Below are 25204 nucleotides of genomic sequence, written 5' to 3'. Positions count from 1 at the left end.
TTTCATTTATACTCAACAAATATATGACAAACTCAGGCTGGTGACCTGCAGTGATGAGGCCATATAATGTAATGCTGTATTTAAAAACTCCTTTTTTAGTTAAGAAATCTACCAATATGATTTTTTTAAATAGTTCACTGAGGAGTCTAAAATTACTTCTACCTTTGGTTCCATAATTATATTTTGGGCATTACCTGATATATGAAAAAAACTTTATATAAAAATAACATTTCTTTGCCTTGTTTATGACATCAAAATTTTAGAAACAATGTCTAATAGAGAAATGGACATAACCTTTTTTTCTACATGTTTGTATTTTACATATTTTAGGTGAACATTACTCTTACAGTGGTAAGCAAGTAGTAAACTTGTATAAAAAGAGAAGAGCAAATAATTTGTAGCACTCTTGAGTCACCAATAAACTAGAACTTTTTATGCAGTCTGTAAATAAATGATCATAATTTAATCATTTTTGATAGAACAGTTTAATAAGTAATAGGTAACTATTAGATCCCTAAAAATTGCTGTAGCCCGGCACTTGTTTTATATATTTTATGTACATATTATATTTTATATTGCTTTATATTAGCAAATTACTCAGAAGAGAAATTGAGTTTTTCTAGCAGCAACCAGGATTTAGTTGTACTCAATTATTTTCATCTGGGTTTTTTTTTTTGGTAGAACATGCCCTATTATATGGCAATATAAATTAATGTGCTTTTATATTGTCTGGGAAAAAAATCCTAGAGAGATTTGGTTTGTATCTTATCACTGAAGATTCCACAGAATATATCGATTTAGGTTCATTTTTACTAAATTTGAGAAATGTAATACACAGATTGCCTTTTGTATATGAATAATTGATCTGTCGTCTAACTTGTAATTCTGTGTTATTCAGTGTTTTGTTATTTAATAATAACTTTCCTTCTTCAAGGAGACAAAACAACCAGAGATTAAAAGTGGGGTATGGAAAAATAATACATTGGTATATTATAATTCATAATTAGGAGATAGCTTGAAAACCTAATGTTTCAGCATTATAGAAATTTGATTTATGGAGGCTGTGTTTTTTGCGACAGGGCTTTTTTTTTTTTTTTTTTTTTTTTTTTTTTTTTTTTTTGAGACGGAGTCTTGCTTTTTCGCCCGGGCTGGAGTGCAGTGGCCGGATCTCAGCTCACTGCAAGCTCCGCCTCCCGGGTTTTACGCCATTCTCCTGCCTCAGCCTCCGGAGTAGCTGGGACTACAGGCGCCCGCCACCTCGCCCGGCTAGTTTTTTGTATTTTTAGTAGAGACGGGGTTTCACCGTGTTAGCCAGGATGGTCTCGATCTCCTGACCTCGTGATCCGCCCGTCTCGGCCTCCCAAAGTGCTAGGATTACAAGCTTGAGCCACCGCGCCCGGCGCTACAGGGCTTTTGCTTCTTATCAAAACTGATTGTCTTACAACTTAGACAAATGTAATATGGAATTAATAATGTCTTTAAATGTTTCTTCAATTGTGCTTGGATTTCTCCTAAAATATTTTTTATAGGGGTTCAACAGAAATATTTGGTGGTTACTTGCAACTATGAAGCTAGGAAACTTGGAGTTAAGAAACTTATGAATGTCAGAGATGCAAAAGAAAAGTGTCCACAGCTGGTATTAGTTAATGGAGAAGACCTGACCCGCTACAGAGAAATGTCTTATAAGGTTACAGGTACAAATGATAAGCAATGTACTTTTAGCATTAATTTTTATGTAGGATGCCTGTTCATTACATGAATTTTTTAATAAATGTAAAAATAACATAAGATGCTTTTTCCTAATAACTTCTTATTTTGGGTCTTGTAAACTTTAAAAATTATGTAAAAGGATAACTATGCTGTGAATAGTATTTTTAAGAAGATGTATAGTTGGAAGTAATTTTAACTCTGTTATGATTGATGTTTATATAATAGGGAAAAATGGAAAACAAAGTTTAAAAATGAGAAAATGGGAAACTATACTGTAAAAGATGCCAGGTCTTTAAAATGTTAAGTTTAAATGACTTATGAAGAAATAATGTTGTTTTCTAATGCATTCATGATAATTGAAAGAGGCTTCTGTAACTTTTGATCAGCATAATTAAAAATTGATTTATGAAATATTAATAAAAATATTGGCTATATTAATATTTCCTTAGGTTTTTTATATATACTAAATATTACAATGTAGCTAAACTTTCCCATGCTAAGGTTTGGATTTAAATCTTAGTGTTATAGTAAATTACAGGAAAAATGAAAATGAGTGTGCACTGGCACATTGCAAATATAGTAGATTGGTGCAAAAGTAATTATGGCTTTCACAATTACTTTTAATTGCAAAAACCTCAATTAATATTTAGTGTAAAAATGTATAATGATCAGCTTTGCAATTATTTGTCTTTTTTACTTTTTTTTGTCTTTCTTTTATCATAGCAATTTTCAGATGACTGGATTAAATGTCTATAATATATAAAGAGCTCTTAGAAATTAACAGAAAAAGGAAACCTAATAAAAAAGGACAAAGAATATGAATAGGCAGTTGACAAGAAGAACCTAACCCAGTGTCTAACAATTATAAGGAAAAAATGCTCAAATTCATTAGTGGCCAAGGAAATTTGAATTAGTAAGATATTTTATATCCATCATACTTGCCCAAAATTAAAAGGAATGTGAGAAAAAGTATCAGGAACACTTACTGAGTTTAAAGATAAATGTTCTTCCATCCAGTGAGATCATTGCTGGGAGTTTATCAGATAGAAATAAAATCATGAGACTGGGCATTGTGACTCATACCTGTAATCCCAGCACTTTTGGATGCTGAGGTAGGAGGATTGCTTCAGCCCAGGAGCTGGAGGCTGCAGTGAGCCATGATTGTGTCACTGCATTCCAGCCTGCGTGTGCCTGACAGAGTGAGACTCTTGTCTCTAAAAAAAGGAGAACCACAAGTACATAAAGACATATGTACAACAATGTTTATCGTAGCATGGTTTATGATTGTCAAATATATGGAAGGAAAAATGTCCATCAAGAGGAATAGCCAAATAAACTAAGACATCTGTATGATGGATATTATATAGCCATTAAAAAGAATGCATTGGTGCAATACTATTTGACTGATGGAGATAGGCCTTGTTGAGTGAATAAAAGGCAAGGTACAAAATGATATATCATGTTTTTCCAAAAGTGTAAAATGATGGCCTAAATGCCTCCTCTCATATATATGTGTATGTCTACATATGAACAAGAAGAGAAACATTAGAGGGTATATTACAGGTTTTTAACATTGGTTAACTTGTGGTGGGAAAGGCGTAGTGCTGAAATGGGAGGAAAGAAGAAGGGATAGTGAAGCAGAAAAGACAAGATTATACTCCTGGATATCACTTCTTTTATTATGCAAAATTGTGTCTAAATATTAAAACTTTAGTTTTTAGAACTTTCCCTGTGGAGAAAAAATAAAAACTTGAGTTTTAATGTACACAGAAGTGATTATATAATACATACAATTCTGTAGCTTGCCTTTGAGCTTAATGATCTTCCATGTCATTCACAGAGATCTTCCTCACTCTCTTTAATGCCTGCACAGTATTTCATTGTATTTAGTCCATATTTATTTAACCAGTTCTTCAGTGATACGAAGACAGTATGTCCAACTTTATGCCTGTTGTTGCTACATAATTAGTAATTGCACCTTCTTTCACTAAAAAAAAGTCTTGTTTTGGATGGTAAGTTATATGGTTTCCCTGCATAGTGATGGATTATTAGGCTGTTACCAGATTTTTGCTCTTAGACATTTTCGTATAGAAATGTTGGCATACTTTTAAGGGGATTTCCATAAGGTAAGTTCCTAGAAGTGAATTGTTGGATCAAACATGATTTGCATTTAAATGTTTGGATATGTTGCATATGAGATTGCCGCAACATATTGCTAGTATATACGAGAGTGTTACATTTAAAAATCTTTGCCTGATAGTCGAAGAAGAGTAAATCATTGTTTCGATTTGCAGTTTTCCATGAGTAAGGTTGAGCATTTTTTCATATATTTTTGATCATTTATGTATCTTTTCTGTTAACCTATTCACTTGCACCTGTTTTTTATTTGGGTTGTTCATCTTTTTCTAAGTACTTGGTACTTTTTATGTCATTTTCTTTTGAAAAATTTTTTTTTTAAAAAGTTATTTTCAGTTTTTCTCACAGTATTTTTCTGAGTTGAAGTAGGAACATAGCCAATGTAGGCCCTTACTGTATTTATCTCTGACCTGTTTATAATATATAACCTTATTATTTATTTCATATTTTTATGCTACTGCATATATGCCTTTCTTCAAGATAGTTTTTTTCCTCTAATTACAGACTCCTCTTTTGGGCCCTATATGTGTAATAAATGTATCTTTTTTCTTAGATACCAAGAAAGAGGTTACAATGGAGGCTGGGCATGGTGGCTTATGCCTGTAATCCCAACACTTTGAGAGACTGTGGTGGGGGGATCATGTGAGGCCAGCATGGGCAGCATAACATAGCAAGACCCTGCCTCTACAAAAGTAAAAAAACAAAAAAAAAAGTTAGCTGGGTGGTTAGCATATGCCTGTAGTCCCAGAGGCTGAGGTAGGAGGATTGCTTGGGCCCAGGAAGTAAAGGCTGTAGTGAGCTGTGGTGTGCTACTCCACTCCAGCCTGGGCAACAGAGTGAGACCCTGTCTCATTAAAACTACAGCAACAACAAAAACCTTCAGGAATGGAATAATTAGGGATTTGTCCTGTGACCTAAAATCAGTCAGTATTTAGTGATCCACCAGCTTCGTGCATGATTCTGTATTTAACTTGTTTTTCTATTTAGTACTTAAAAACTTATCCTTTATTTTTCTTATGTAGCATTCTTTTGATACTCTTTTGTTTTCTACATGTTACTTTGCATATCAGGTGTATACTTTAGAAAATAAATTGCAGAAATTGATGAAGGAAATGCAAAACAATGATTTTCTATGATTAGACATATTGTCAGTCTGTCCTGAAAGGAGGTAATAGTTTTCTTTAGGTAATAGTTTTCTCAGGAGTGATTTTTGGTGTTTACCATGTCACATTGTTATCTTTATTGGTTTCCCCTTACATTGTCAGTGTTGACATCAACAAAACAAAAAAGCACTTTTGGTATTTGTGAAAAAACGTGATCTATGTGGAATGACATAGTCCTTTTATTTCTGAGCTTGAGATTATATGACCTTAAGAATCTATGCATTTTTGTATACTAAGAGACTTGCATTTGTTTTCTCTTATCCAGCTGGTGTCAGTAGAACGTGATTCAGAGGGAAGTGAAAAACTTTCTCAATAATTTTTAAGTTGTTAGTCTCAATGTTAAATATATGAAAATTTATAGTTTTTTTGAATTTAATTTGAATTTTGGTTCAGCTCAGTCTAGTAAACATTTGACTTAAGGACTAGATAATTGTGCTAGATGCTGGGCATTTGAATACCTGTAAGTTGTGGTTCATCTCTGCCTCTCTGTCCTAAGGAATATGCTTGGGCTAATAAAAATACCGTGTTATAGTATATTTTGAAAGTTGACTGACTTTCTGTTTTCTTCAGTAATAACTGGAAATTTTTAATGTTATTTTGTTTTGCCTCTTTTAAACTCTTGGGGAAAATATAGCTAAAATGTACCATTACTTGTTTTTAACTTTCCTGAGCAGCCTATAGTTTATTCTTTGACACCCTTCTTCAAGGTCACCAATTTACTGTAAGCATTGATATTTAATGTACTACAGATACAAAAATTATAGGTGTAGAAGATTGAGCTAAATATATTGCCATGAATAACTGCCCTAGGAATGCCATTTTTAGACTTTTTGGAAAATATTGCCTCTACTCAAGATGTGGTACAGAAAAAAAAGTCAGTTAACTGAGGGCTTTATTAAAGATATTATGGAACTATGGATGTATATAAAACCTTTAACAATAAATTTGATATATTTTTAAGCATTATATAGTTAAATTTATCCTAGTTATAACTTCATTTACATCTGTGCTCCAATATTATTTCAATTTAGAATTACTGGAAGAATTTAGTCCAGTTGTTGAGAGACTTGGATTTGATGAAAATTTTGTGGATCTAACAGAAATGGTTGAGAAGAGACTACAGCAGCTGCAAAGTGACGAACTTTCTGCAGTGACTGTGTCGGGTCATGTGTACAATAATCAGTGTGAGTGGGTTCTTATTGATTCTACCTACTAACTAAAAGTACATACATTTCTTAATGTTCAGTGAATTTGCTGTGTGATTTTGAAAGATTCATGACTTTTGTTGGAGGTATAGTTATACTTAGTCAGTACTCTGTCTAGAACAGCTAAAATTAGGTATTGCTATTCCATAATAAGTATTAAGATTTTGATGACATGTAGCTCAATGCTCTGTGCACTTTTCATTTGCACAGACCTTTGTTCCTGTTCATCTGCACAGAGCATTCATCTGCGCAGAGTTTTCGTCTGACACAGTGCATCTGTTCCCGTTTTAGAAAGCTTACCCAGCTGGGCACAGTGGAGCGCCCCTGTAGTCCCAGCTGTTTGGGAGATTGAGCTGAGAGGATTGCTTGAACCCAGGAGTTTGAGTCCAGCCTGGGCAGCAGAGCACGATCCCATCTCTTAAAGAAACAAAAAGCCATACCTCTTTAGGTCATTCTTAAGTTGCAAGAGTTGGCTTCTTAATATGCTTTTTGGAATAATTTTTGATTATTCTAAGACAGTCTCTAGCAGAATTTTCAGGTAGGCTAGATTTGCCTTTGATGTGTCTTTTACATGTTCCCTTCGATTCCCCTGAGACCCTCATGTTGCTCTCTGACTTCCCAAGTTAGCACTTTTGGAATGTTGTCCAGGCTTATCTGCCATGTGCCAGAATCTTCTCTAAGCTCCTATTTAATCTGTTTATTTATAAATAATCTTTGTCAAACTTAGTAAGAAAGCAGAATGGTTTGTCTCCTTCTTGTATTAAGATATGAATGACTGATAGTGTTTCCAGGGATATTTACATTTGAAAATAAGCTATAGTAAGCACCAGTGAATATCTAATTAGGCTTTCAGACATCTTATGACTCTGCTGGTGACTCCCTTATCATACCACATACAAGACAAGTTACTCTGCTGTTGTGTAACACTTGTCTGACCCTTTTGCTCTTAAGCCTCCCCATGCATTTCCTCTTATCCTCTTTTTTGAGAACTAGACATCAGTCTACAGAATAGTTCTCCACAGAAGAAAAGTGGTAAAACTACAGTTTCTATAGTACATGGAGCTTTTCATGTATCTTTTGTACTTGTGCTCATTTGTAACTTACAAGGGCTAAGTAGCAAGAGTATTTCAGATATATTTCTATATAATTTTTAAAGCAAACTTGGATTTTATTGGTTAGAGTAAATTATAGAGAGCTAGGTTTTATATCCCAAAAAGGAAATGTGGAATTATTGAATAATTCTTCATCTTTCACACAGATTTTATTAAAATTTTTTTCAAACCTACAGGAAAGTTGACAGAATAATACAACAAATACCCATTATGTCCTTTTCTTTTTTTTTTTTTTTTGAGACAGAGTCTCACTCCGTCGCCCAGGCCAGAGTGCAGTGGTACAGTCTTGGCTCACTGCAACCTCCACCTCCTGGGTTCAAGCGGTTCTCCTGCCTCAGCCTCACAACTAGCTGGGACTACAGGCACGTGCCACCACACCGGCTAATTTTTTAATTTGTAGTAGAGATGGGATTTCGCCATGTTGGCCAGGCTGATCTTGAACTCCTAACCTCAGGTGATCTGCTTGCCTTGGCCTCCCAAACAAAGTGCCAGGATTACAGGTGTGAGCCACTGCGCCAAGCTCATTATGTCCTTTCTTATAGATAAACTAGTTATTTTGCCACATTTGCTTTCTCTTGTCCTCTCTATGGATCGCTTGGTTGGTTGATGAGCTATTTGGAAGCAAATGGCAGACATCCTGACATTTCATCTCTAAATACTTTTAGTGTGAATCTCTTTGAGGTTAGGATGGTTTCATGTAATTCCAACACTGTTTAACACCTAAAGCAAATTTATTTTTATATAATTTTCTTATAGTTTTTATAAAAGAGCTCTAAAACTATGTATAGGTCAGAGATTGTTTTCAGCAGCATATATAGTTAGTGCATGGTTAAGATTTAGATCTTTAAAGCATAATGTTAGCTTTCTTGTTGTATAATAGTACTTTTATGCTTACTTACAGGTAAATATGAGTAAAAATTTTGTTAATGTCAGTAGGAATGTTTTTATGAGATCAGTTTTCATAATGTGTTAATTATTAAGCACTCCCAGTATACAGTCACTATCACAGGCCGTTGGAATTTGCTTATTGAATTTGTTTACAGTATTCCTGTGAAGCATGAAAGAGATTAGTCAAGTGGATAACAGAGTGGCAGTGGTCTCTTAGTCCATTTAGTGTTGCTTTAACAGAATACCTGAGACTCAGTAATTTACAAAGAAAAAAAGGTTCATTTGGTTCATGATTCTTGTGACTGGAAAAGTCAAGATTAGACCTCTGCATCTGGTGAGGGTCTCAGGCTGTTTCCCCTCATGGTGGAAGGCAAAGGGGAGCCAGTGTGTACAGAGATCACATGGTGAGAGAGGAAGCAAGGGCTGGGGGAGGTGCCAGGCTCTTTTAACAACCAGCTGTCTCTGGAGCTAATACAGTGAGAAACTTACTCATCTCTGAGGGAGGGCATTAATCTGTTCATGAGGGATCCACCCCTGTGATCCCAACACCTCTCATTTGACCCCACCTCCAACATTAGGGATCAAATTACAACATGAGGTTTGGAGGGGACAAACATCGCAACCATAACAGGTGGTGGTGATGGTGGTGGTGGTGGTGGTCATTGGATATAGACTAAGCCCTCTACCTTTTAAAAATTATTTTGTAAAAAAGAAACTTAAAGTTTTTTTCTTGTGACTTTGAATGACATTTGTTGTTTTTAAAGCTATAAACCTGCATGACATCTTGCACATCAGACTACTTATTGGATCTCAGATTGCAGCAGAGATGCGGGAAGCCATGTATAACCACTTGGGGCTCACTGGCTGTGCTGGAGTGGCTTCTAATAAACTGTTGGCAAAATTAGTTTCTGGTGTCTTTAAACCAAATCAACAAACAGTCTTATTACCGGAAAGTTGTCAACGTCTTATTCATAGTTTGGATCACATAAAGGAAATACCTGGTAAGACAAATATCTTTGAAAAGTACATATATGTCTTATTATATTTCTTTAATTTTAAAATTATAGGTACAGTGTAATTAATTCTTAGGTAGAGGTGTATGTGAGTGTGTGCATGTATGTGTATACTTGGTTCCTGGAAAAAACTAACAAAAACCATAATGTTTTCTGAAGCAAATTTGGATTAAGAAATATGTGAAAGTACTTTTCTTATTTTATTTACTTTGGATGGTTAGAATATGGTCATAAAAGTTATAGCCTAGAAATACATGGTCTTTATTTCCAGTCCCTGGGTCATACTCTTATACTGTACATTGCCTCTAGAGAGGGGCGTTTGTCTTTTACTAAGTCTCTTTTGGGATTATATATAAAATATTAAGGCTACAATGGACTTTCCAAAACATCTAGGCCAAGTTCCTCAGTTTAAAGATGAGGAAACTGATTTCCATGAGGAGTTTGGTGACCTATTTAGGTCATGGTGCAAGTTTGTTTCTTTGCAGATCAAATACCCAAGTTTTTATAGACCATTGATAATGGATATGTTGAACTACATTTCTGTGGTATTGCTGGGGAATAAGATGTTATAAAAGAGTTCTGTGGAAGTGAATTTCTAATACCTCTGAAACTTAGATGTCAAACTTCACATTTTTAACTGATACTTGTGTGATTCCAAAATGTATTATATACTGCCTTGCCTTCCTTAGTATAGTATAACTATAATTTGAAATTTTGTGGATGACTTTGGTTCTGCCTTCTGAAGAACAATGTCAGGTTGTAATAAATTGAGGACTATATACTGGTGCAAAACATTATTACTTGGCTTTACTTTTGAGTTCTTGTATCTTTTTTTTTTTTTTTTTAACAGGCTTTCTGCTTTCTCACTTATTGCCAAATTGCCAACCTTCTTTTATTTTTGTGTGAAAAATCTGTCACTCTCATAATTCCCCCTACACAGCCGTCTCCTCCAACTTAGGCTTTCCTGTGCAAGAAAACCAGATAACTGCGGATTATTTTTAAATGAAAAGAATAGGGAGACACTAAATGGCCTGAGTGTTTTCTCTTGTGGATAAAGTATGACTGAATTTTAGTGCAAGAACTTTGTGACAGTTTTGCTAGCAAGAGTTTTTGTTTGTTTGCTTTCTGGCTCATAGCTGTATTCTGGATGGTAAATGTTAGATATGACTTATGGATAAATGTGTGGTGGTGCATATAGGAACCAGTTAGTTTACCTAATATGTACACTTAATTCATTTTAATTGCTCTAGTGGCAGCCTTTTTGTACATTAATAATAATCATGATTTCTGAATATTTCTGGAATTTTACATAACAGGTAGTAAAATTTTTATTTTAGTAAGACAGCATTTATTGACTGTCTCTGAATTCATTTTATTTTACTGCATTTTGTGAGGACTTCAAAGAGATGCATATAATTCAGGAGCCCTGAGTGGAAGAACAGCAACCTAGTTTGCAATGGAGTTTGATCTTTGCAAAATACAGTAGTCCCCCATTATCTGCAGTTTCACTTTTCACAATTTCTGTTACCTGCCGTCAACTGTGGTTTGAAAATACTAAGATATTTTGAGAGAGAGAGGCAGAGACCACATTCACATAACTTGTATATAGTATATTGTTGTAGTTCTATTTTATTATTATTGTTAACCTCTTACTGTGCCTAATTTATAAATTAAACTTTATCATAGGTATATATGTAATGGAAAAAACAGTACTGTATATATATAGGGTTTGATACTGTCCATGGTTTCAGGTATCCACTGAAAGTCTTAGAATGTATCCCCTGTGGATAAGGGGGGACTACTGTGTAAATTATAGAATTTAAAGATATGATTGATATATTTATAATATTTTAATTAGCTTTGTTTTAAGGAGAAAAGCTATTTTTAACTTTGTATGCACTTCTTTTTATTTAGGTATTGGCTATAAAACTGCCAAATGTCTTGAAGCACTGGGTATCAATAGTGTGCATGATCTCCAAACCTTTTCATCCAAAATTTTAGAAAAAGAATTAGGAATTTCACTTGCTCAGCGTATCCAGAAGCTCAGTTTTGGAGAGGATAACTCCCCTGTGATACCCTCAGGACCACCTCAGGTACATGATGATATTTATTTTAATTAAGTACTGGTTATCACATTATTTGAGATAAAGATTTCTAGTTACAGTACCTTGTTCTTACTATTCTAGTTTGCTTAGTATGTGATCTCTTTCCTATTAGAAGGCTGATTTATTATTAATAGATTGGATTAATAAATATTCTTGAATCTTAAGTATTGATATTTTGATATATTCAGTTAGCTACTATGATTGAAGACAGTGCAACTTAATAGCCTATAATGCATATATGAGGCAAAATATTTTAATCTTTTAAAAATCTTGTTTTCAGAGTAGTCCAGTGATTTAGCAAATGGGAAAGGTATAATCACCCAGTTAACATTGACTGATTTTTTTGCTATGGGTCAAGCACTTTACTGAGTGCTTGAAATACATTAGTCCATTTAATCTTCACAACGAAGCATCAAGGTAGGTAGTACTGTTGTTTGTCCATTCTTTCTTACCTTTCTTCTTTCCTTCCTTCCTTCCATTCTCTCTCTCTCAAGATGAGGATACTGTACTTTAGAAAGGTTAAATAACTTGAGGACCATATACGGGTGCAAGGATATAGTCCAAGGATATAAGTCTAAGTTTGTCCAAGGATAAACTTAGATTCAAGTCCTAGGTGATTAAGAAGTCTTGCCATAATCGTACAATAAAGCTTGGAGTTGGTACTAGAGCTTTAGAGTTTTCTTAACTTTGAATGATTTTTTATTAACTGTTTTATATTAACTGTTAATTTAGTAATATTTGATATTAACTTTCTAGTGAGTACAGTAGCTTGCAGATAAAAAACAGTTAATATAAAAGTGAACTAAATGGCCGAAACTAAGCACAAGAGGTAAGTTAGTAAAGAATGTATTGAATACTTATTTGACTATACACTGATAATAATTAGATATAATTCTTAGAGTTTGCACTAATCCTTATTTATGCTTCTTTGATAGTCGTTTAGTGAAGAAGATTCATTTAAAAAATGTTCATCCGAAGTTGAAGCTAAAAATAAGATTGAAGAACTACTTGCTAGTCTTTTAAACAGGTGATTTTCAATCCATTTTGCCAAGTCATCCTATGTATTAATTCTGTATACGGTATATAGAAAGAATATTTGATGTTCCATCTTGGAACTGACAGATTATCTGGAGACTAAACAATGTAAAAATAATTTATCATGTGATTTCTCTGCATTATAAACTATTGTAAAGATGGTAATAGGGGCTCTTACCTAAATTTAATTCATTGGTCTTAATTCTAGTAACAGTGTAGTTGTCCTATGGATCTAAAGTTGCAGATGGTTACCTAAAGGGGTTTTATGGATGTTTCTAACATTCTTAGACTTATTCTAGTCTTCAGGTGAGAAGAAGTTGTTTTAATTTTTCCCTGTGGCAATTGCAAAGCCTTTGCCTTCAACCTAATAGTTACTTGAATTTCATTAAGTTAGTACCATGCTAAATACAAATACATGCGAAATACAAAACGTGTGAAATTAACCATTTATCTCTGCTAATAGTTACTTGCATTTCATTAAGAAGGAAAAAATGCAAAGAGGAATAATACTGTCATAATTCTAAAACTCCTGATACAGAAACAGCTATATAAATTTGTGATTGTTGCGGATAGGAAATTATTAAAGTAACAGTGAAGGAAGAAGCAGAAGAACCCTTGTATCTCTTTTGCCTCAGACTGTTAAATAAAATGGAGTTGAAGGAAAGAATGGCTAGCTAGGGCTATGTGTGAGCAGGGTGAGTGACTGCAGGTGTGTGCAGGGTTTCTGATCTGTATGTGAAGAGTATCACCTGGGGTTATAAATATATGAGTAGCACAAGATAAACTGAAAAGGAAATTTAATTTTGTGGTGCTCCTTGTCATTATACATGTATTTCTCAATATTCCATATTCCACAGACAAGTATTATCTGTTTTCTTCCCATTCTTTGTTTCTGCTTTTCTTGTTAGAAATTTCACAAACTGTGGTTTCAGGGCTCTAACAGTTTAGAGTAGGTGTGCTTCTCTAATGATTCTAGGAGGACTAACTGTATTTAGAGAAAATGGTTTTTGGATGATTCTAAGTCTGAGAAAACTGATGAAGTGAAATTTCCTCCAACTTTGCTGTTGCATGCAACGTGGCGCTCAAATGTCTTGAGCAGAGCCATGCAGCTCATTGTTGGCTGCATGCAGCTGGGGCTGGCTGTATGACTGGGCTCCAGTGATATGACTCAGGCTGGGCCTGCACATATGCTAGTGAAACTGGGTCATTTGCTTCAGCTAAATAGAAGACTACTCTGAAATGTCTAACATTTGGAGACAGTTCTTCACATAGAAAAACCACAAGAAGTATAAGTTTTACAGGTTCTCTTATTTGAAGAGTCAACCCAGAAGTGAGACCAGGTGCTCTAAACCTGTGAAATACAAAACCTGTGAAATTAACCGTTTATCTGTATCTTTGTTTGCCAGCTCCTTTTCTCCCACACCACAGGCCCTTATTTCAGTGACTGAATTATAACACCATCTAAGTGACTTGCAAAAAAAAAAAAAATTACAGGAGTGTGTGTGTATATTTGTGTATAATTACTTTTGTTTTCTCTAGAGTATGTTACGATTAATACTATAGGTATGTAAGAAATGTAAAAATCATTTTATTTTTAATCCATCCTCTAGGCACTAGTTTAATATTGCTTATGATTCAGCCTTTTTCTAATGTGTCTTAGTTAGCATATCATACTCTTTGAATTGCATAATTAATAGAACACGTTTAACTGGAAGATATTTAAACTAGTAGCCATTTAAGGTATTTTATTATTCTAGTTAAGCAGCCATTGAGAAGTTTTGTCACAAAGCAATAAGAGATAGAAAAAAATTATTTAATACAGAACTATTTTATTTTTTATTTTTTTGCGATAGGGTCTTGCTCTGTCACCCAGGCTGGAATGCAGTAGTGCAGTCACAGCTCACTGCAGCCTCAGCCTCCTGGGCTCAAGCAGTCCTCCCACCTCAGCCTCCAGAGTAGCTGGGAAAGCACCTGCCATAAAGCCTAGCTAATTTTTAAATTTTTGTAGATGAGGTCTCGCTATGTTGCCCAGGCTGGTCTTGAACCAGTCACGGGAGCTCTCCATGCATTTGGTATCTTTTATCTCTGGTCTGCACGCGACCCCATTGCAGAATGCTGGTCTCGCCACAATCAATCCCGCAGCGCCTGTCTTTGATTCCTAGTCCATGCTATTATTAATCCCACCTGAACTTCCCAAAGTGTTGAGATTACAGGTATGAACCACCGTGCCTGGCCCAAAACTGTTTTTTTCAGATCAGAATGTTCAAGTTGAGTGTGTTTAACAATATGCAATATTTGCATTTTATGTCTGAGATTTGGTTTTATATGCATTGCCATGTGTATAAAAGGGGAAATGTTATACTTTAATGACATTTTTTCCGGTAATTAGGTTTTGTACTTCTTAAGTGAATTTGTCATATAATTAAAACCTTTGTTTCAACACCAAAACCGAGACAATTGGATGAAATTCTTTTTAAAAATGCATGTACACATATTGTATATTAATTATATACTAAATATAGTATATGATCTTTGAAGATATTGCTCTAATAAGCTATCATATAATGGTAATAGTGATTACTATTTAACAAAAGTAATCTCATTTTGTAAAAAAAAAAATCTTTTTTTTGGTAATCTCATAAGAAAAAAGTTTGAAAAAACTTATTTTGTTATTTTTCACTTACTTGCTTTTGTTAGTGAATGATTCAGTTTCTTAAATTTCCTGCTGATTTTAATTTGCTGCCTTTTGGCTAGGTGTGGTGACTTACCTCTGTAATCCCAGCATTTTGGGAGGCTGAGGTGGGGGATCACCTGAGGTCAGGAGTTCGAGAGCAGCCTGGCCACCATGACAAAACCACCGCTCTACTAAAAATACAAAAATTAGCCAGGCGTGGTCACACATGCCTGTAGTCCCAGCTACTCAGGAGGTTGAGACAAGAAAACTGCTTGAACCTGGGAAGTGGAGGTTGCAGTGAGCTGAGATTGTGCCACCACACTCCAGCCTGGGCAACAGAGCGAGACTCCATCTTGAAAAAAAAAATTCATTGCTTTTAGTTTTGTTTTGGATTTGTATTATAAAACAGCTTGTTATGATTATATCTTATATCTCTTCTATTTCTGACAGCACTCAATTCTGAGTGAGGCCTGAGAGCTTGACATCTAAACATTCAGAGTTTTAGTGCATAGACTTTGCGATGATTATTTGGATACTCAGGGACCTTTATTGCTTACTATTTTGTTATCTACTATATGTATAATTGTTATATTTAACAAAATATGGCACCTTTAGATAAATGAGGTGTTACATAATTTACAAAGGTAATACTTTTCTAATTCCTTATTTCTACTTTCTCTTTATTTTTAGAGTATGCCAAGATGGAAGGAAGCCTCATACAGTAAGATTAATAATCCGTCGGTATTCCTCTGAGAAGCACTATGGTCGTGAGAGTCGTCAGTGCCCTATTCCATCACATGTAATTCAGAAGTTAGGGACAGGTATGAACTGGTTTTCCAACAGTTTCATTAGCAGGTTGAACTCTTAAATAAGCCAACTTTGAACTAGAAATACGCTCCAAAAATGGAGGGTCTTCACAGGGAATTAGCAAGCAATTAAATGCTTTTATTCTATCAGGAATTTTCACCAGAAAACTTTGTTGTTTGTTTATTTATTTATTTATTTATTTATTTATTTTTTGAGACAAGGTCTTGCCCTGCACCAAGGCTGAAGTGCAGTGGTGCTGTGATAGCTCACTGCAGCCTTCGTCTCCCAGGCTCAAACAATTCTTCTACCCCAGCCTCCCGGGTAGCTGGGACAGTAGGTGCACGCTACCAGGCCTGGCTAACTTTTTTGACATTTAGGATAGACAAGGTCTCAAACTCCTGAGCTCAAGCAGTCCTTCTGCCTCAGCCTCCCACAGTGCTGGGATTATGGGCATGAACCACTGCACCTGGCCTGGTTTTTTTTTTTTTTTTTTTTTTTTGAGACGGAGTCTTGCTCTGCCGCCAAGGCTGGAGTGCAGTGGCCGGCTCTCAGCTCACTGCAAGCTCCGCCTCCCGGGTTCACGCCATTCTCCTGTCTCAGCCTCCCGAGTAGCTGGGACTACAGGCGCCCGCCTCGTCGCCCGGCTAGTTTTTTTTGTATTTTTTAGTAGAGACGGGGTTTCACCATATTAGCCAGGATGGTCTCGATCTCCTGACCTCGTGATCCGCCCGTCTCGGCCTCCCAAAGTGCTCGGATTACAGGCTTGAGCCACCGCGCCCGGCCTGGCCTGGTTTTTAAATAGATAAGTAAAGAGTCATTTAAGAATGTTTTCCAAGTTCAAAGAGAACAAAACTGTGATAACTGATAGCATGAATCTTTATGGGCATTTAGATTGTTTCCATTTTGAAAGAACATTTAAGTGCAAATCATTGGATGGGCATATGCGTATGTTTTCCTTTATCTTGGGTAGATTTTAAGGAGTGGAATTGCTGGATCATATGGTAACATGAACTGTTTAAGAAACTGCCAACTTTTTCCAAAGTTCATGTAATAATTTACATTTTCATCAACAATATATGAAGGTTCCGGTTTTTCATATTTCCGCCAATATTTGTATTGTCAGTCTCTTTGATTATAGTTGTTCTAGCGGTATATAGTAGTGTGGTTTTTCTTTTATGGATAGTGTTTTTGGTGTTATATGTAAAAATTCTTTGCCTAACTCAGAGGTCACAGATATTCTGTTTTCTGTTAGAAGTTTTATAGTTTTTAAGCTTTATGTTTATGTCCATTTTGAGTTAATTTTTTATGTGTGGTATATGGTAAGGGTCTTAATTCTTTGCTTTGCATGTGGGTATCCAGTTGTTCCTACATCATTTGTCGAAGATTATTCTTCACCCACTGAATTACCATGGCATCTTTGTCAAAAATTAATTGACCATAAATATAAGAGTTTATTTCCTGACTTTCTTGTTTCATTGGTCTATATGTTTATCCTTACACCGATTCCACCCTATGATGGTCTCTGCTGCTCTGTTTATTTTTCTGCAATCTTTTTTTTCTGTTCTTTCTTACAAAGTAGATAATCTGTATTGAGCTGCCTTTAAGGTCTCTGATTCATCTGTCATCTCATAACTGCCGTTGCCCCTGTAGTGATTTGTTGGTTTTGGTTACTGTACTTTTTAACTCTAGAATTTCTGTTTGTCTTTTGTTTTTATGTTTGATTTTGTTTCTTTATTGAGATTCTCCTTTTTTTGTACTCATTATATTTTACTTTAATTCTTTAAACATGGTTGTCTTTAATTCTTTGGACATATCTATAATAATGAATTTGAAGTCTTTGCTAAGTCCACCTCAAAGTCAATTTATGTTAACTGCTTTTTCCCCCAAGTATGTATCACACTTTCCTGTTTCTTTGCGTGTTTTGAACTATTTTATTGAAAACTAGACCTCATAGATAATGTATTATAGCAACTGTAGATTTAAAATTTTTTCTTGTAGAATTTTTTCTTTTTTCTTTCTTGTACTTTTTTTTAGGTAACTTGTCTGAATGTAATCTGCAGAATCTACCTCCCCTGGATTCTGTAGCCACTGATTTCTCTGCTCAGGTTCTTTCTTTTTTTTTTTAATTCAAATTTTTATTTTAATATTGGCTTCTGGGAAGTTGCCCATGTCTGTATAGTTTCATGGTTACCCAATGTTTGGCAAAGGTTCTGCTCAAACACTACAGTCTGGAAGCTATCTCCCTCTGCCAGTGGATAAGTGTATGGGTTGGAGAGGACTTAAAGTATTTAGGCCATTTTCCCATACTGCCCAAAGTAATTTATAGATTCAGTGTTATCCCCATCAAGCTACCACTGACTTTCTTCACAGAGTTGGAAAAAAATACTTTAAATTTCATATGGAACCAAAAAAGAGCCCACATAGCCAACACAATCCTAAGCAAAAAGAACAAAGCTGGAGGCATTACTCTACCTGACTTCAAATTATACTGCAAGGCTACAGTAACCAAAACAGCATGGTGCTGGTACCAAAACAGATGTATAGACCAATGGAACAGAACAGAGGCCTCAGAAATAACCACACATCTACAACTATCTGATGATCTTTGACAAACCTGACAAAAACAAGAAATGGGGAAAGGATTCCCTATTTAATAAATGGTGCTGGGAAAATTGGCTAGCCATAAGTAGAAAGCTGAAACTGGATCCTTTCCTTACTCCTTATATGAAAATTAATTCAAGATGGGTTAGAGACTTAAATGTTAGACCTAATACCATAAGAACCCTAGAAGAAAACCTAGGTAATACCATTCAGGACCTAGGCATGGGCAAGGACTTCATGTCTAAAACACCAAAAGCAACGGCAACAAAAACCAAAATTGACAAATGGAATCTAATTAAACTAAAGAGCTTCTGCACAGCAAAAGAAACTACCATCAGAGTGAACAGGCAACCTACAGAATGGGAGAAAATTTTTGCAATCTACTCATCTGACAAAGGGCTAATATCCAGAACCTACAAAGAACTCAAACATATTTACAAGAAAAAAACAAACAACCCCATCAAAAAGTGGGCAAAGGATATGAACAGACATTTCTCAAAAGAAGACATTCATACAGCCAACAGACACATGAAAAAATGCTCATCATCACTGGTCATCAGAGAAATGCAAATCAAAACCACAATGAGATACCACCTCATGCCAGTTAGAATGCCGATCATTAAAAAGTCAGGAAATAACAGATGCTGGAGAAATAGGAATGCTTTTACACTGTCAGTGGGAGTGTAAATTAGTTCAACAATTGTGGAGGACAGTGTGGCGATTCCTCAAGGATCTAGAACTAGAAATTCCATTTGACCCAGCCATCCCATTACTGGGTATATACCCAAAGGATTATAAATCATGCTGCTATAAAGACACATGCACATATATGTTTATTGTGGCACTATTTGCAATAGCAGAGGCTTGGAACCAACCCAAATGTCCATCAGTAATAGACTGGATAAAGAAAATGTGGCACATACACACTATGGAATACTATGCAGCTGTAAAAAAGGATGAATTCATGTTCTTTGCAGGGACATGGATGAAGCTGGAAACCATTATTCTCAGCAAACTATCACAAGGATAGAAAACCAAACACCGCATGTTCTCACTCATAAGTGGGAGTTGAACAATGAGGACACATGGACACAGGGAGGGGAACATCACACTCCGGGGCCTATTGGGGGTGGTGGGGAGCTGAGGGAGGGATAGCATTAGGAGAAATACCTAATGTAAATGATGAGTTGATAGGTGCAGCAAACCAACAGGGCACATGTATACCTATGTAACAAACCTGCACATTGTGCACATGTACCCCAGAACTTCAAGTATAAAAGAAAAAAAAAATTAGGCCATTTTCAAGTTTTTCTTGAATTTTAATTTCTGCTAGGCCCTCTTTATCTCCCTGTGATGTGCGTGTAGCCCTTTCAATGAGTGTATGGAGAGCTTAGGCCCTCTATGGCCTTCCGTTTATTTGCATGTAGCCTCCTAGTCAGCTAGGGTTGTGAGGGGAGCCTATGTAGTCCCTCTTTGGTTCTCTCATTTCCAAATCTCCTGGTGACATTTCTGGCTGGTCCACTGATCTGTCATTCACCCCAACCACAACTAAAGCCTCAGACTAGCAGAGATGTGGGATCTTCCCATTCATTTTCTATCAAGTTTGCTCATTTTACTGGCAACGTTGCTAAGTGTGGGCTTTTGCCCTCTGCCTCACATCAGGTCTGTCTCCTCTAGAAGTGAAACTGCTGACTTTTGCAGCCTTCACCCTGTACCAACTGAGGTATGTAAACGGGCATTCGAATGTTCCCAGACAATGAAGTCCCAGACAAAGTCTCCTACTTTGTTAGCTAACATATAGCAGCTGTTCATAAATCAGTACTTCTTACTTTGTTTGCCTTTGGTTCATTTCCAGATTTCCACCAAAATGATTGTTTTTGACAATATTCAGTTTTATAGTAGCTTTTTGAGAGCGGGTTTTCTGACCATATCACTGTACTATAACCAGAAATCCCAGATTTCAAATCTTTTGAAAATTTTTAACCATTTAGTATTAATGTTGAAATGTCTTAATTTGTTATATAATGTCAAGATGCCCAGTGATACTTATTTAGGATTTTAATTGCTTAATCTCAGCAATATAAAATATATTATGCTCAATATTAATTATGTTTATTATCTTCTTAACATTTTATTTAGGAAATTATGATGTGATGACCCCAATGGTTGATATACTAATGAAACTTTTTCGAAATATGGTGAATGTGAAGATGCCATTTCACCTTACCCTTCTAAGTGTGTGCTTCTGCAACCTTAAAGCAGTAAATACTGCTAAGAGAGGGCTTATTGATTATTATTTAACGCCATCATTATCAACAACTTCATGCTCTGGCAAGCACAGTTTGGTAAGTACACTCTTTTTTGTTCAGTTTTCTAAGTATACCCTTATGGGATTTGTGTGGTTAAATTACAAATCTAAGTGCTTGTCTTTTTGATAGAGTTTAGAGATTCTTTTGGGTGATATTGTTTAGGTAATTAACTTGTTTATAATACCTGTCTTATGGTTGCTGGCCTTAAATATATTGTGATCTAAGAAGAAAACATAAGCATCACTGGATAAAAGAGAGAACCATTATGGAGGTTCTCTATTTTGGAATTGTTAACACATTTTATAGTAGTCTATAAAAATATGATGGATTAGCTCATAAGTATTAAAATATTTTCAGGTATTAGAAGTCACATCTTTTTGTCTTTTAGCTGACACATGAGTTACCAGTACCTTTCCCACGATTCTTTTTTTTTTTTTTTTTTTTGAGATGGAGTCTCGCTCTGTCGCCCAGGCTGGAGTGCAGTGGCCGGATCTCAGCTCACTGCAAGCTCCGCCTCCCGGGTTTTACGCCATTCTCTCGCCTCAGCCTCCCGAGTAGCTGGGACTACAGGCGCCCGCCATCTCGCCCGGCTAATTTTTTGTATATTTTAGTAGAGACGGGGTTTCACCGTGTTAGCCAGGATGGTCTCGATCTCCTGAGCTCGTGATCCGCCCGTCTCGGCCTCCCAAAGTGCTGGGATTACAGGCTTGAGCCACCGCGCCCGGCCTTCTTTTGTTAAAGTATTTACATTTTCTTGGTTTTGAAATAGTAGTGAATTTTGATAGCGATATTGATAGAATTGACTACTGATTTTATAGTTGTAAAGTTAACAGTGTGGCAATAGAAAGGCAGAGGCCAGTCACATTTTTCAGACGACTAAAACAAAACCCCTTTACTAATAGATCACTATTTAGTAAATGTGGGTTACCTTAAAAATAATTATTTTTTACTAAATTGTTCATGCCTATAATTAACTCAATTTAAAATACTTTTTTGTTTGTTTAGTCAGTATAATTTTAGTAACTTTTTCATTTTCATTTAAGTTTAAAGTGAGAACAGTATAGTGTATGGAAATAGTGAATTAATGGTCTCTTCAAATTACTTTTTTCTGTGACCCTTTTTATTCCGTCTGTTTGAAAAAGTGTTTTCTGTTTACATTTTATTCGGTGAAATTGGAATTAAAAGTGCTCACTTATAGTGGCATTAGAGAAGTAAATATAAGTGAAAGTACCTTGTATATATTTGTCACACAGTAGATATTCAATAAATATAAGGGCCTGAATCTTTTCTACTCCTTTTACTTTTTTGGAGTTCATATTGTGTTGATGTTTACTGAGTTATATTTGACTATGTTTATATTTTTATGCTGCTTAAAACTAGAGGAGACATTTAAATGAAAAACTATAGGAAAATTACACAAGTTAGAGTTGAAAGTGTCTTTAAATTTTTATATAAATATAAACTAGTACTATATCTTGATGATGTTGGGTTTTTGTTATAGGCTTTTTTATCTTTTTGTTAAAAGTTACCCTTTAGATTAGTAATTTTTGGAAAACTAGCCATTGATGCTGTAGGTGTATGTTTTTCTGAAAAATACCCTTAGGTGAACTTGCGTTCTCTAGGCCATCATTCTTGTATTTATAGAATTGAAAGTTTGGTTGCATGATTGTTACACTCTTCCCAGGTCTCCAAATGCATGTTTACCTCTATCTCAGTGCTATGTAGGAAGGAAACCTCTTCCTGGAATAGTGGGTAAAGATTCACACAATAATGTGACTAATTGTGGTAGTAGATCTCTAGTTATTTGGAACAGACCACAAAGAGTTAAATTTGCTGAGTAGGTTAGAAACATGTCAGATAATAGCTACAGGCACATAGCAGCAGCAGGGATATTTAAAACATATCAGATATCTAAATTAGTCTGTTATTCTTGTGTTCTAGAAAATGAAAGACACTCATATGGAAGATTTTCCCAAAGACAAAGAAACAAACTGGGATTTCCTACCAAGTGGAAGAATTGAAAGTACAAGAACTAGGGAGTCTCCACTAGATACCACAAATTTTTCTAAAGGAAAAGATATTAATGAATTCCCACTCTGTTCACTTCCTGAAGGTGTTGATCAAGAAGTCTTTAAGCAGCTTCCAACAGATATTCAAGAAGAAATCCTTTCTGGAAAATCTAGGGAAAAATTTCAAGGGAAAGGAAGTGTGAGTTGTGCATTACATGCCTCTAGAGGAGTATTATCTTTCTTTTCTAAAAAACAAATGCAAGATATTCCCATAAATCCTAGAGATCGTTTATCCAGTCTCAAACAGGTATCCTCTGTATCTCCTTGTGAACCGGGAACATCAGGCTTAAATAGCGGTAGTTCCTCTTATATGTCTAGCCAAAAGGATTATTCATATTATTTAGATAATAGATTAAAAGATGAACGAATGAGTCAAGGACCTAAAGAACCTCAAGGATTCCACTTTACAAATTCAAACCCTGCTGTGTCTGCTTTTCATTCATTTCCAAATTTGCAGAGTGAGCAACTTTTCTCCAAAAACCACACTACACATAGCCATAAGCAAACAGTAGCAACAGACTCTCATGAAGGACTTACAGAAAATAGAGAGCCAGATTCTGTTGATGAGAAAATTACTTTCCCTTCTGACATTGATCCTCAAGTTTTCTATGAACTACCAGAAGTAGTACAAAAGGAACTGCTGGCAGAGTGGAAGGGAACAGGATCAGATTTCCACATTGGACATAAATAAGCATATTCAGCAAAAACGTCTGAAAATCTAGGGAATACCATTATTTTCAGATTAGTGGTTTATTAAGCTCTCCTATATTAAACACTAATAGATATTCAATAATGGAGTAAACTGTTCGAGATAAAGCAAGAATAGTTGCAGGAAGTAAATTCTGGCACAAAGCATAAAAATATAACAGAAGAAATAATGTAAAATACTATCTTTTATGTCTAAAGCCGTTTTATATTGCTTTTCAATAAAAAGAATATCATGATCAACATAGAATATTTTTCATGAATTGGTGAGGAGATGTATATGCTTGTATATAAAAAATAGCCAAATCGTTGCAATGCTATGGTAAAGGACACATTTTTTTTTTCCTGTGATATGTAGAATATCTCAAATTCAGCCTGTTAGGATATAACCAAATAGCAAATCCTACTGCCAACTAACCTATTAAAAATATAGACAGTTTTGACTAAAGTACATTACATTTAGTATGTTGACTTTTAAAATACCAAAGCAATTTATATTCAATTAATGCTTCTTCATACACCAATAATCTACCACAATACATAGCACATAAGGGCCATTCAATAAACATTGAATGAATGAATGAATGGTTTGGCTAGGGCCAGGGTGGGGAGTTGAAGTGAGAGAACAGTATATGTTGTAGAGAACAGTGGTAGAAGGAACTCTCCGTGCAAGTAAATTAAGGGAAAGATGGACACCAGAAATGCAAGGTGATGGGCCTATAAGCATACTGGATAATGGAAGAAGTCCATTTCTTTCCAGCTAGTTTGAAGGGCCTAAAAGCACTGAGTTACATGTTTTTGTATCTTGCCTACATTTGGAGATGATATTAGGTTGTCATAACAACCACAAATATAGACCATTACTAAACTGGTAGATGTCTTCTTTCTCTCATTGTTACTGTCTTCTTCTTTTGCCTGCTAAACTAAAAATTGGATATAAGATTGAGAACGTGTTATATAATTTGCAAGACATAGAGGATGTTTATAGAATATACTAGTGTATCCCCCAGCACCAATATGGGAGTATTGTGTTCTCAAGTTTATAATTTTTGCACATATAATCTAACGAAGAGACTTTAAAAATAAAGTACACAAATATGAACCAAAGAGTAGCTTAAAAATACTTTTTTCTAGATCTGAAATTTTCTTTCCTTTTTTTTTTTTCTGGAGACAGAGTCTCACTCTGTCACCCAGGGTGCAGTCCAGTGGCGCGATCCCAGCTCACTGCAACCTCCATCTCCCAGGTTCAAGCAATTCTCCTGCCTCAGCAGGGATTACAGGCAGGCCCTACCACACCCAGCACATTTTTGTATTTTTATTTTGTATTTTTAGTAGAGACCGCATTTCACCATATTGGCCAGGATGCTCTTGAACTCTTGATCTCAGGTGATCCCCAGCTTGGCCTCCCAAAATGCTGGGATTACAGGTGTGAGCCATTGTGCCCGGCCCCAGGTCTGAAATTTTAACTTAGTTTTGGATTCCTTGGAATTTGAAAATATGCTAACACGGAGGATTTTAAATAGGTAGTTTGAGGTTATCAAGAAAAGTAACTTGGAGCAAGAACATCAGAAATTGTTCACCATGCAAATACTTAGTACTCTGAATCAAGGAACATAGTATTTTTTACATGAAGTATTCCAGTAAGGTAATTAAACTTATGGAAGGGTTATAT

At 35.4% G+C, this 25204-nt stretch overlaps 1 protein-coding gene across 5 annotated transcripts in view; it reads left to right on the top strand.

Moving 5' to 3' along the window:
• The window catches only part of POLI (DNA polymerase iota), a 29106-nt gene extending 4701 nt beyond the window's left edge, over positions 1-24405 (top strand). For 3 of the 5 annotated variants that reach the window (XM_033177691.1, XM_033177689.1, XM_033177692.1), the window contains exons 3-10: positions 1530-1694; positions 6041-6193; positions 8979-9215; positions 11142-11320; positions 12268-12359; positions 15732-15862; positions 20589-20794; positions 22700-23775. In XM_033177691.1, coding sequence (XP_033033582.1) covers positions 1530-1694; positions 6041-6193; positions 8979-9215; positions 11142-11320; positions 12268-12359; positions 15732-15862; positions 20589-20794; positions 22700-23518 — 1982 coding nt within the window. In that variant the 3' untranslated portion in view covers positions 23519-23775. Of the gene's footprint in view, positions 1-1529; positions 1695-6040; positions 6194-8978; positions 9216-11141; positions 11321-12267; positions 12360-15731; positions 15863-20588; positions 20795-22699 lie in introns of all 5 variants that reach the window. The other 2 variants (XM_033177688.1, XM_033177690.1) reach the window with 2 other exon arrangements.
• The last annotated feature ends 799 nt before the right edge of the window (positions 24406-25204 follow it).

The sequence above is a fragment of the Trachypithecus francoisi genome, unplaced genomic scaffold (assembly GCF_009764315.1).
Source record: "Trachypithecus francoisi isolate TF-2019V2 unplaced genomic scaffold, Tfra_2.0 Lachesis_group19, whole genome shotgun sequence".
Classification (NCBI taxonomy): Eukaryota; Metazoa; Chordata; class Mammalia; order Primates; family Cercopithecidae; genus Trachypithecus; species Trachypithecus francoisi.
Note: the sequence above shows the minus strand (reverse complement) of the source record. Positions and strands in the feature narration are given on the sequence as shown.